Here is a 12175-nt window from a genome sequence, read left to right on the forward strand (position 1 = left end):
GGTTGATATACATTTTTTTTTCATTAAACCAACTTTGTTTCCACCATGCGCTCGAGAAACGTGAGAAAAGCCTACAAAAAAATATATATTTAGAAACTGTAAAGAAAATGTTTAGTAAATTTTTAGTCTAACTTCTGTTTCTTTCGTGACCCCTGACCCGTAATTAAAATCTAACCCAAATGAGCAAACTATTCTAATCTATAGCTAAGTAGAGTAAGCCCCTGGAGATTCCCTTATATCCTTAGAAAATATGTGTATAAATTGGAGAAGGGTATATATTTTTTAAACTTATCTAAAACTAATAATTCCTCCAAGCTCCAGTTTATATACCTATTTTCTAAATGTTCCTGCATGCATTTAAATATACTTCCTTCCTCATTTTTCCCACCCACTGAGACAATTATACCCCTTTGTATGCTTTTGTAAGTACAGTACCTTAATTTGTCCTATGTATTTATCGAAATATTCCGAATGATAAATCCTAAGAGAAGTAAGACCCAAAGTGCTAGCTAGAGCAACAGATCAACACCTCTCCTACCAGAATATCTCTATACATGCATATCTTTATTATTTCGTTGTTTGTCGTATCTTATGGTATTCTATATTGATATATATACTTAAATCTAGCTTTTAGGAAGAGTTTCCCATTTAAGCTGGGACTGGATCGTGATTTCGATTGCGGTTCAGTTTTTTTGCCGTATGTTTGCCGCATGTTGCATGTTTTATGACGCCTATACATAGACATAGACACACACACATAAACACCCTGATACACTCACACACCATCACATACACACATACGATTATCATTTAAGTATCGATTTATTTTAATTTTATATGTATAATTTAAAACCTATATATTGATTTCACCTTCATGATACCACAACTAGTCCTAAGACAGTTCGAAAATTCCCAAAATAAATTCAATTAGTATTTAGAACAAAATGCCTCCGTTGTCATCCAAAAACCAGAACAAAATTAGCACAATTGGCGTACACAACAACAAAAATTACACACTTATAAATAATAAAAATAAGTAATCATACAATATAAACATGTAAAAAATTTCAAATTCAATATAATTTCGCTTAGATTCACGCGTAGTTATTTTCAAAGCGCTTTCTGTTTGAGTTTTTTTCCCAAATTACTTTAAATTTGCTACTTTTTTATTTTTATTTTTTTCCATGCTTCATTTTAAAAACTCTGCTGAAAACAATGAATTTCAAGAAAAAATAAACATGAAAACCCTCTAAAATTTTTCCAAATCTCTTTTCGTCTTTAATGTTGCAACTTATTGTCTAAGAAATGGAAACAAACCCCAAAAAGCAAGCAAACAAAAAAATATAAAAACTTTTCAGTGTGAATACGAAAAAAACAGCTTACAAAATCGATGTGTTCTTATTTCCGTTATTTCCACAAACACTTAAATACAAGCCCGCCCACATACACACACACATACACATACACACTCGCCCACACACAGATACAGACTGTACTTTTCCCTCTTTTGGATATTTCTACTAACATTGCTGCATTTATGATTTGATGTGAAGAATATCCGTTGAACCATATTTTGTCACACTGTTTTTTAACGAGATAAATGTAACTGACTGTCTGTGTTTTTTCAATTGGTTTTTCTGCCAAGCTAACTAAATGTATTCCAACTATCTTTCTTTTGCCTACTCTCTTTCTATCTCTATCTCTCTCTGTCGCTCTCTCTCTGTACTTAACTGTCTGTGTGTGTGTATGCTTGTGTCTGTGTGTGTTGCACATATCCTTTAAAGTTTAAAAGAGAGCAGCCGCCAAAATAACGGTAAAGTGTAAAGGGAAGCGACAAAACTCGCACATTGGCTCCAGATTGCGCACCAAAAAAAAATATTTGAAATTCTGATCACAGAAATTTTGAATGAAATTAAATCGAAATTGAAATTACCTTACAGCTAAAAGAAAAATACCCGCACCCAGCGCCCAAAAACCCCTCACCACCTTTAAAACCAACAAAAATAAAAAAAAGAAAAAGAACTGGAATTTGCTAATATAACAAAAATAGTGTAACATTATAAAATACAACAATAAAAATATATATATATAAATATATAAATATATAAACACAAAGCAAAACTATAGCTTAAAATCTGTTGCAACATTGAAGTACTAAAACGAAAGTTATCCCAGAAAACAAAACAAACAAAAAAAACGAAAAATTGTGTATGAGAACTGTATTATAAAGAATCAAAAATACCAGACTATAAGATATAAGCCCAACCGAAAGATTGTCGATGCCACAAAATGACACGAACCAAAGTTGTTTACATTTAATTTTGTTTAACTTATTATTTTTCCCAATCCGTTTCACACTGTTCACACTGTTGATTGATTGATTTGCTTTCATGCAAAGTATACTTAATTTAGCTGAATTGTTTTATTAGAGCTATAAAGTCCTGCCGATCCGAAACGATGCCGCCTTAGCTTTAAGTCCAGCCTTGATTTGATTTGTGTTGTTTTTCCACAGACTCCGCCAACCGTATGATTAAGACTCTTGATTTGACTTGTTTCCACCCTCCTTACACCTTCGATCGATATGTATATTATGATTTTCAGGCTGTGCCATTGCCTTAGCCTCGATTCCCAGCCCCAAAATCCTTGCCGATCACTTGACTTGTGTTTTTAGCCTTACGTTTATTATCTTTTGTCCACCACACTCATTCAAACACAAAGTTTATTCCGAAATCGAAACGAAATGGAAATGTACCAAAACCAAACCAATTAAACCCAGTCTCGTAGCTGTCTTTTGCTCCATTCTTCTTGCATTTCTCCCAACAACACCGCCATACAAAATGTCCTATCAATAATACCAGTTATATGGTGAGCCGATTTCCATAAAGTATGTTGCAAATCTTAGATCTTAGATAATGTTCAATAAAAAAATTTTGAAACGATAAACTGTTAAGTTAGGACTACGTTAGCCGGAACAATATAAAAACATAAATGAAAAGTACAAGTTCATAACGTTCATAAAGTAAGCTTTAACATGTTGTTTATTTTGGATATTATAACATATAATTTTCAAACTTTTTTATTCTGATAAAAATTTTAGTAAAAACTAATATTTTTTTGAAGATAAGCTAAATTGGATTATCTTAGTGTTGTTAAACTTGCTGATTAATCTTTCGGAAGCGATTTTGGCTCACCCTAAACGGTATTTACTCACACTACTTTATATACACCCGAGTTTTCTTGACTTCTTCCTTCTGTGGCTACTTAGTTAAAAATTAGACACTATCCACACCCGTAAACCATTGGCATTTAGCCCACTGTGCGCATGTAATGCAAGAGAGGCGCGATCGAATCCGACTCCCCCGCCTCCTCATCTCTATATCCACCCCTTCAGTTCCCACCCCCACAGTGATGACGCCTAATATGAACCAAGCAAATGTTTGCAGGTCGCGTCAAGTGTTTTAACAGTAAGCACGAACGTCATCCGGATCGGGAACAGGATCGAAATCGGGAGCACGATCAGGGCGTTAACGATGAGGTCGTTGTGGATCGCGATCGTGACATGGTTGTGGATGAGGATCATGAGACGGAGGACATTGAGGAGTCAGCCTACCATGCCACGCCCCCCAAATACAGAAGGGCGTTGGTGTATGCACCACCGCATCCCGATGAAGAGGCAGCCTCCGGCTCCGGATCGGATATCTATGTGGATGGTGGCTACAACTGCGAGTATAAGTGCAAGGAGCTCAACATGCGCGCCATTCGCTGCAGTCGTCAGCAGCATCTGATGTCCCATTATCCGCCGCACCACCCGCACCACCGTTCCCTGATGGATTGCCCCGCCGAGGCGGCCTACTCACCACCGGTGGCCACTGGCCAGGCCTACCTGACCAGCAATGGAGCGGGGCAGCAGCTGGATTTGGCCGGTTATCATGGTCACGTAACGCACCACCACCATCATCCACAACCTTTACCCCCGGCACCACCGGCACCACCCAGTCACTCGCAAAGTTCGCCGCACTATCCCATTGCCACGGGATCGGCATCTGGATCGATTTCAATATCCGCATCGGGATCGGCCATATCCGCATCCGCTTCGGTGGCCAACTCGGCGATCTCCCCGCAACCCAGCTCCAGTTCCAATGGATCCACTTCGTCGGCTGCGGCGGTGGCTGCGGCCGCAGCGGCGGCGGCCAATCGGCGGGATCACAACATCGACTACTCCACCCTGTTCGTCCAGTTATCGGGCACCCTGCCCACCCTATACAGATGTGTGAGCTGCAACAAGATCGTGTCCAATCGGTGGCACCATGCCAACATCCATCGACCCCAGAGTCATGAGTGTCCTGTCTGCGGGCAGAAGTTCACGCGCAGGGATAATATGAAGGCCCATTGTAAGATCAAGCATGCGGACATCAAGGATCGATTCTTTAGTCACTATGTACATATGTGATCACTTCTCTAGGCAGGCGAAACAAATCAAATCAAATATAATCAGTAACAGAATGAAAGGTTTTCACAACTACAGTGTTTTAAGTAACCAAGAATCAAAGCAACGTATACGTAATCTAGAGTGAGGAGCCAACAGCCATCAGTTGGGTGTACATCTATATCTATTTATAAACCTTATTAAACCTATGCTACACGTAGTTGATTTCAAGACTTTAAACTATTTATTGTTAAATCTTCTGAACCTCTAGATGCTTTTTTGTAGGTCATTAGCAAACCAAATGGATTATTATATTGATATAGAAATACCGCGACCAGTACTCAGTGGAGGGAAACTTTGACAAGTATTATATGTAGAATTCCAATCGATTTCCGCGTCAGTTATTATTATTTTTTTAACTTACTTAACATGTGCTGTAGTGAATGTTGACTAATTTTTGTTCGTGTCATTTTGTGCCATATTAGCTAATCTCTCTTCTAGTCCATAGGCCTTAAGGTCGAAAAAGATAATTAAATAAACGCATAAAGATAATTAAATAAATGCATAAAAATAATTAAAGAAATGCATAAAGATAATAGAAAGTGCGAAAAGCAACCTGCAAGCAATATCGAGACTTAAACCAGAGACAAAAATATTTGTCGTACTGAAATATTTTTGAGAATTTCTCTCTATTAAGCTCTGTAGTACCACACAATTTTGTCTTACTTCTAATCAAATTCGTTTGGAAAAAATTCAGATAGCGTCCAATTTCTAACCGTTTGGCCAGAGCCCCCAGAGAAAAACGTCGGGTAACTGAAGTTGGGCGCTCTCTTGATTTATATCTTTGGCAAAACACCCACCGAAGTTGATTGGAGTTGCTTGCAAAACGAATAATTAATAATTATTAATTAACCATTGACGATTCAGTGCTTTGCTAAAGGACAAATTCAAATCAGATTTTATCGAAAAATGTACTTAAACACTAGCTATAGACACCAATCAAACAATGAATCATTAATTAACACTGAATTACAGATAAATACAAGTACATATATGTGAAACGGATAAATCAATATTTAACATCTTTAACTTTACTTAATAAATCTCTTTCAAATCAAATTCCAGTTCTTTTCATTCAATAAAAACCAAGCAAACGTCCCCTAGGTACTAAAAACAACTTAACACAATTAAAAAAATAAAAGAATACATTAATTTATTTTTAAATTGAAAAACAAATCCAAATTTAAATAAAAAGTTAAACATCAAGCGCACTCTCTTAACGGTAAGTTGAAATTTCTAAGATCTAGTTAAGCACAAATTACCTCTCCTCTATAATTTAGAATTATGTTAAATAAGTTATATTTATATATTTGATTTATGTATTATGATTTTAATTTAAAAAGAAAAGCTACAAATTCGAACAAAACTAAAGAAAACAAAAAAAAACAGGAATTGGCCAAACGATTGAAAAATTTATTAGTTATTTAAACTTTTTTAAACGAAACACTACTCACTCACTCACTCGATCTATCTATCCTACTCTATAGCTCTACTTCTCTCTCCCTCTTAAGCTCGGTCTGTCTCACTCTTTCTTGTTCTCGCTCTATTTATATTGTATGCAGTCTTTCCCGTCCTGTTTTGGGCGAGGATCTAAATTTGTTTTTGTTCTGCCAGGCAGGAGGGGTGTTGAATGAAATGTGTTCGATAAACGATAAACGACATTCGATGTTCGATATACAATATACGATATGCCTTTTCTTATCGACGTTGCTGCGCTACTGTTATTTCGTTTAGTCCTCACGCCAAATCAATCATTTTATTTACATGTTTTGTCTCATTTTTTTAACCTCATCTGCGTTTTTTTGGCCCCCAACTGACCCCGTCCCTCTCGCTCACTCTCTGCCTCTCTCCAACTTATGTACATTTACCAAACAATAAACACCACCCGTTCCGCAAAACCCCCCTCGAAAACAGTGACAAAAATTAGACACTAATACGGTTCTTGGGCTCTCTTGACAAATAATTTAACAAAGAAGCTGAAAAGAAAACGAATTTGAATCGGAACCAACAATCATCTATTAAAAAATAAATAGAACATTACTATTAGATCTTAATTAAACGTCCAAACACGAATCATTTGCACATACATACATATAATTTGGTTTGGGTTCCTCAATATCCAATTCAGTCGCCCCACAATTATTGTAAATAATTCGAATATTTTAAGTGAACCCATTGCCACAGACGAAGAATCATTTGATTTGAATCATCATTTTTGACATAGCAATAATGTTCCCCCCTCCCCAATTCAAGTGCTGTTCTACATTTCCCTATTTCTCGAAAATCCATGGAAAAAAGTAAAAGAAAAACAAATTCTTAACTGTATTTATTTGTCGATTTTTTGGGTGTAACAAAATTTGATTGCGAAAAATTAAATATATATATATAATCCAAACCCTCCACGAGAAGAGTGTCTCTGCCCACATAACACCATGCCTCAGGGATATGAACAAAATTGATTTAACAATCATTCGTTTCAGTTTTAATCATTCTTTCCATGGCAAAAAAAAAAAAAAAAAAAAAAGAAAACCGAAATTACGATTCTACTACCATAAACACACACCAAACACACAAACACACACACATGCAGACTCTGAAAACCATCTAATTATACAGTTTAAGAATTATTATAAAAATGATTTTTCTGTTTCTGTGAATCACCAACAACAACATTGTTTTTCTCTTCTTTTTTTCTTTGCGCGTTTGAACGAACAAATTAATAAAAACCGAAATCGAAATACCCATGCTAAAAAACCAAAAAAAAAACCAATGAAAATGCAATCAATCGAATAAATAAAATACAATTAACTGCGCAGGCTCCAAGGCCTGGCACATGCGGCTAACTTTCGAGCGCCTCTCGGGCGGCTGCAACCTGCACCGTTGCAAGCTGTGCGGCAAGGTCGTCACCCACATCCGCAACCACTACCACGTCCACTTCCCGGGCCGCTTTGAGTGTCCGCTGTGCCGGGCCACCTACACGCGCAGCGACAATCTGCGCACCCACTGCAAGTTCAAGCATCCCATGTACAATCCGGATACGCGCAAGTTTGACAACCTAATGTCCTCATCGGCGGTGGGGGCGGCAGCCACGCCCACGGCCAGCCAGCTGGCGGTCGCCTCCCAAGCGGCAATGGCAGCGGCAGCCGCGGCGGCCTTTAATGCAGCGCAACAGCAACAACAGCAGCAGCATCAACACCAGCAACAGCAGCAGCAACACCAGCAATCGCAGCAACAATCCCAGCAGCAACAGCAACAGCAGCAGCAATCCCAACAGCAACTCCATGCCCTTGCCCAGCAGCACATGTTGCAGCACCATCAGCAGCAGCAGCACAATGCCACAAGTGAATGATACAGTCAGTATCTGGGCTGGAACTATAATGCCTGGCGCCCCGATGAGCACAACCACAAGCAGCAACAGCAACATCGCAAGGCTCAGCCCTTTAACTTTTATGCCCGCGACTACTACTACCAGCAGCAACAGCAGCAGCAGCAGCAACCGTCGCTCTCCACCAACCTAAGCAATGGCAGTATGCGACAACAGCAGCAACGGCGACAGCAGGAGCAACATCCACCTGCCCAGACGATCATCATCGATGAGAGCGACAATGAGCTGGAGGAGGAGCAGCAGATGAGGCTGAATTTCGAGCGATATATGGATCAGCTGAAGCAGCTGGCGCCCTACGATCCCCAAGAAACTTTGTGCAATAGCAACACCAATAACATTAACAGCAGCAACAGCAGCGGCGAGCCCACGAATGCCAATCAAATGGAAGCTACTACAACTACTACTAATAGTAATATTAATAATAACAATAGTTATGCTAACAACAGCACTAGGAACCACAACAAAAGGCCGCAGCAGCAGCAGCAGCAACTGGAGTAACAGCAGCAGCAACATTCGTAAACACATCTGCAACAGCAACCAATTGATACTCAAAGCAAAGTTAATTTAGATGAAAAACGCGTATAAGATCTTAAATGTTGAAACAATTTAAGGGTAAGCCAAATTTATTTGTCAATTATGTAGGCGAATTATGGAGAGGAGAGGATAAATCGCCGGCTGCGAGAAGGAATCTATTGCTGATATGTGCAGAAAGCGACACATTGTCATGGTTTCAACTAGATACGGATGTTGCAGTCACACACACGCACTTATATTCAGTATAGTAAGATTTATTCGTAATGAAATTTTAATTGTAATAGTCTTGTTCGTGGGGCAAGCAAAAGGGTTTCTAATGCAGCTAAGAAAAGAGGGTGGAAAATAGGGCAAAGTGGAAAAAAAAAGTTTTAATTAGCAGCACTCAAATATTTACAAGAAGAAAAAAAACGAATACAAAAACAAATAGCTTGAACTAAACGCAAACTAATTGTATTTCAAGAACTACTCATATATGGAATTACAAATTTTACAAATTAAAATCGTTGGACCTGTCAGACATTTGTGCCAAAATCTCTTGGTGGTAGTGCCAACTTCCTTGGCTGCACTTTCTCTCTTTGCACCTGTTTGTTGTTGCATTTAACACTAATATGTGCACACCCACAACCACACACCCCCACACAAAACCACACTAACCCACCCACCCGGAAACCACACTGATACTCTATAAAGAAAAGAAAGTTAGGAGCAAAAACCGAACATTGAAGACATTTTAAACGAGAGATTTCTATGCTGCTAACCATTTTACTGTTTTATATAAATGTATATTTAATTACGATCTAATGGATGTCATGTTGTATGCATAAAAAACGACAATTGTAAAATAGAATGATCGCGTTACTGAACTTAATCGATATTTATACAATAATATTCAATGGGATTTTCTCTGCATATAGATGTATCTATGATGTACAAATCGGTGCGTTTGATCGATGTTAGTTGACCTTGAAGACATGCATTATGGCAGCCCTAATCTTAGCAAAGCAGTTTTAAACAAATCTAATATAAACTAAACTAATTCACTGATTACGGATACTAAACTAATGTTAATTTATTTATAACCATTCTGAGAGTGTGTGCGAATGAGTCTCGAACTGAGCAATTGCCAATGGATCAAATCCGATCTGCTATGATCTGATGTATTATAGTTAGCGAAAACATCGCCAGATCCAATTGTCAATGCATGTGGCCGAATTTGTTATCCAGTCTATATAAAATACCTACTTATATACACATGCGTGAGCTAATATTAATTTTTGCAGACTCTTATTACGGTGTAAATATGATTGATGATTCTCCAACGATTTCTGCTAGTTAATGTATATTTAAAATCAGTTTTTTTGTAATTTGTTGTTGTACATTGATTGCCAAATCCCCGATATTGGTGCGCACACACACACAAACACGAGCATATGCCAACAAGCAAATCAAACACACACATACACACACACGTCTAATTGCCTAAAGAATTAATGCATAATTCGATTAAATATATAGTTATATATTATATACACACATAATCATATTTATTTGTTCTACTTCTTAACATTTAATGTTTAGTAATTAAATTTACATTATTAATAATGCTACATCAAATACTGCCCCCGACTTAATGTTTGTTTAATGTTTATTTTTAACGCTGTTTTGTTAAACAAAAATTTAGAAATTTATCTATATATGATGTGATAACTATAGTAAAACTAAACACACACACACACGCCCACAAAACACAACAAAAAAAACACCCACACATTACAAATTGAAATTATGTTAATTAAGCAGGAGTGTAGAGAGTTGAAGTTTTTTTAAAAAACGTTCGAAAGTAATCTAAAAATTGTGTGGTATGCAAAATGGTGCTAAATCCAAATATACTTTAAAGTATAAAGAGTAGGACAGGAGGGAATAAAAGGAGGAGGCCAGCTCTCCTTGAATAGTATCGTATGTGCAATATGACTAGTTTTCGTTTAAGGTGCAGGATGTTGACGAGACCACGCAAAAGCCAACCATTTGAATTATGCAAAGAAAAATACAAAAAAAAATATTCATGTAAATACAAAGCGGTGCTTACCCCCACATAAATTTTAAAAAAATGTTGTGCTGCATTTGAACTATTTCAAGTCCTTTTAAATGTCACAAAAATTGGGAGGAGAGACACCGCAAGAAATCTAAATAAATGTTAGCATATCACTATGAATATGATTATAAATATATATACATCTGATATAGCAGAAGAGCAGTTAGTTAATGAGAATTTTTCGCTACAATTTCTGTGTCTATTTACAATAAATGTCATAAAGCTTATCAAAAATACTGAAACACCACACCCACACAAAAACCACACTCAGCCCATAAACACTCTTATATTTATTTCGGTGCCTTCTTTTTGAACCATTTTGATTTCAGTCCTTGATTTCGATTTTGACTTTGACTTTGTTTAACCAATTTTAACAGCATTTTTGCAGTCGATCAGAAGTGGTTCGAACCTTTAATTTTAATGACGTGCTAGTTTCAATGTAAACTTAGTTTAATATAACTTTTGTATTAATAAATGCAATACAAACTATTTTTAGTTTTATTTATAAACAACAACAACAGCGGCAGCAACAGCAACAAAAGTTGAAAATGAAAAAAACGAAAAGAAAATAGAAAATGCAGAAAAAAAATGAAATCAGTTTAATTAACGTTAAGCAAATTGAAGCAAGCCCACAAAATGCTTGCAGCATTTGTTACAATTTATATATACACATATAAATATATATTACAATATTTTTTAAAACGATTTTTAATAAACATTCTATCTATTATGGCAGCCTTTCAATGAGACAAATTGAAGTACTAAACAAAATAAAACCTAAACCGTAATAAAATCATAAAACTATAACTGAAGAACAGGCAGATGAACCAATCTCACACAGAAACACATATACACACACCCTCACAGACAGACAGAAACACATACACAGAAACAAATGAAACAAAACAAAAAAAATTAAAACTAAATCAAATAAATTGAATTTTATGGAAACAAAACTAAATGGTGATCACTTTATTATTTTTGATCCTCTGACTCCGAAACCGAATCTCCGAATCCCGTTCTGCTGTGCGCTTTGAATTGTGCTTCCAATGATGTTAGGGGTGCCCATGAAAAGTCGAACTAATGTCTAAGAAACTATATACCTACTATATACCAACCAACACACTCACCTGCACATTTGTCTACACACATGCGCGCACAAACACACACACACACACATTCGCATAGAGAATTTTCAAACCTCGGCCCAATTTCCTGTTTTTTTTAATGATTTGAATTTGTTAACCTCTTTTCAACATTTACGACTACCCTAATTTTATCAACTTAATATATATAGATTTATTATGTATCAGTTTCAGCCCGAATTCGTTATGTGTAAGCCAAAATGATTCTTTGCACAAATGAGTTACACCCAAAAAAAAGGAAATTAGTATTTCAAAATACCAATATACAAGAAAAGTGTGCGAAGCAGCCAAACCCTTCATTTAATCATAAAAGAAATGTTGCCCACATTTGTGCTATAAAATATATTTTTATAAACATGAACATATCTATATGTATGCGTCGATTGTGACTAATTTCATTTGTATAAAATTAATAAAAAGTGAAATACCCAAAAGCCGAAAGAAAGGATATTTCAGGAAAAAACGGAGGCATTTTATAAGTTAATTTGTAACTGAATAGTGCATTGGAAAATATAAGCAACATTTCTTTAAAA

At 36.5% G+C, this 12175-nt stretch overlaps 1 protein-coding gene across 2 annotated transcripts in view; it reads left to right on the forward strand.

The window, feature by feature from the left end:
• LOC108037294 (sex determination protein fruitless) overlaps nucleotides 1-9067 on the forward strand; it is a 116792-nt gene extending 107725 nt beyond the window's left edge. Inside the window, exon 7 of one of the 2 annotated variants that reach the window (XM_044459209.1) lies at nucleotides 7303-9067. In XM_044459209.1, coding sequence (XP_044315144.1) covers nucleotides 7303-7835 — 533 coding nt within the window. In that variant the 3' untranslated portion in view covers nucleotides 7836-9067. Of the gene's footprint in view, nucleotides 1-3443; nucleotides 5802-7302 lie in introns of those variants that run through there. The other variant, XM_044459208.1, reaches the window with a different exon arrangement.
• The last annotated feature ends 3108 nt before the right edge of the window (nucleotides 9068-12175 follow it).

This window comes from Drosophila rhopaloa, unplaced genomic scaffold (assembly GCF_018152115.1).
Source record: "Drosophila rhopaloa isolate 14029-0021.01 unplaced genomic scaffold, ASM1815211v1 contig_178, whole genome shotgun sequence".
Lineage (NCBI taxonomy): Eukaryota > Metazoa > Arthropoda > Insecta > Diptera > Drosophilidae > Drosophila > Drosophila rhopaloa.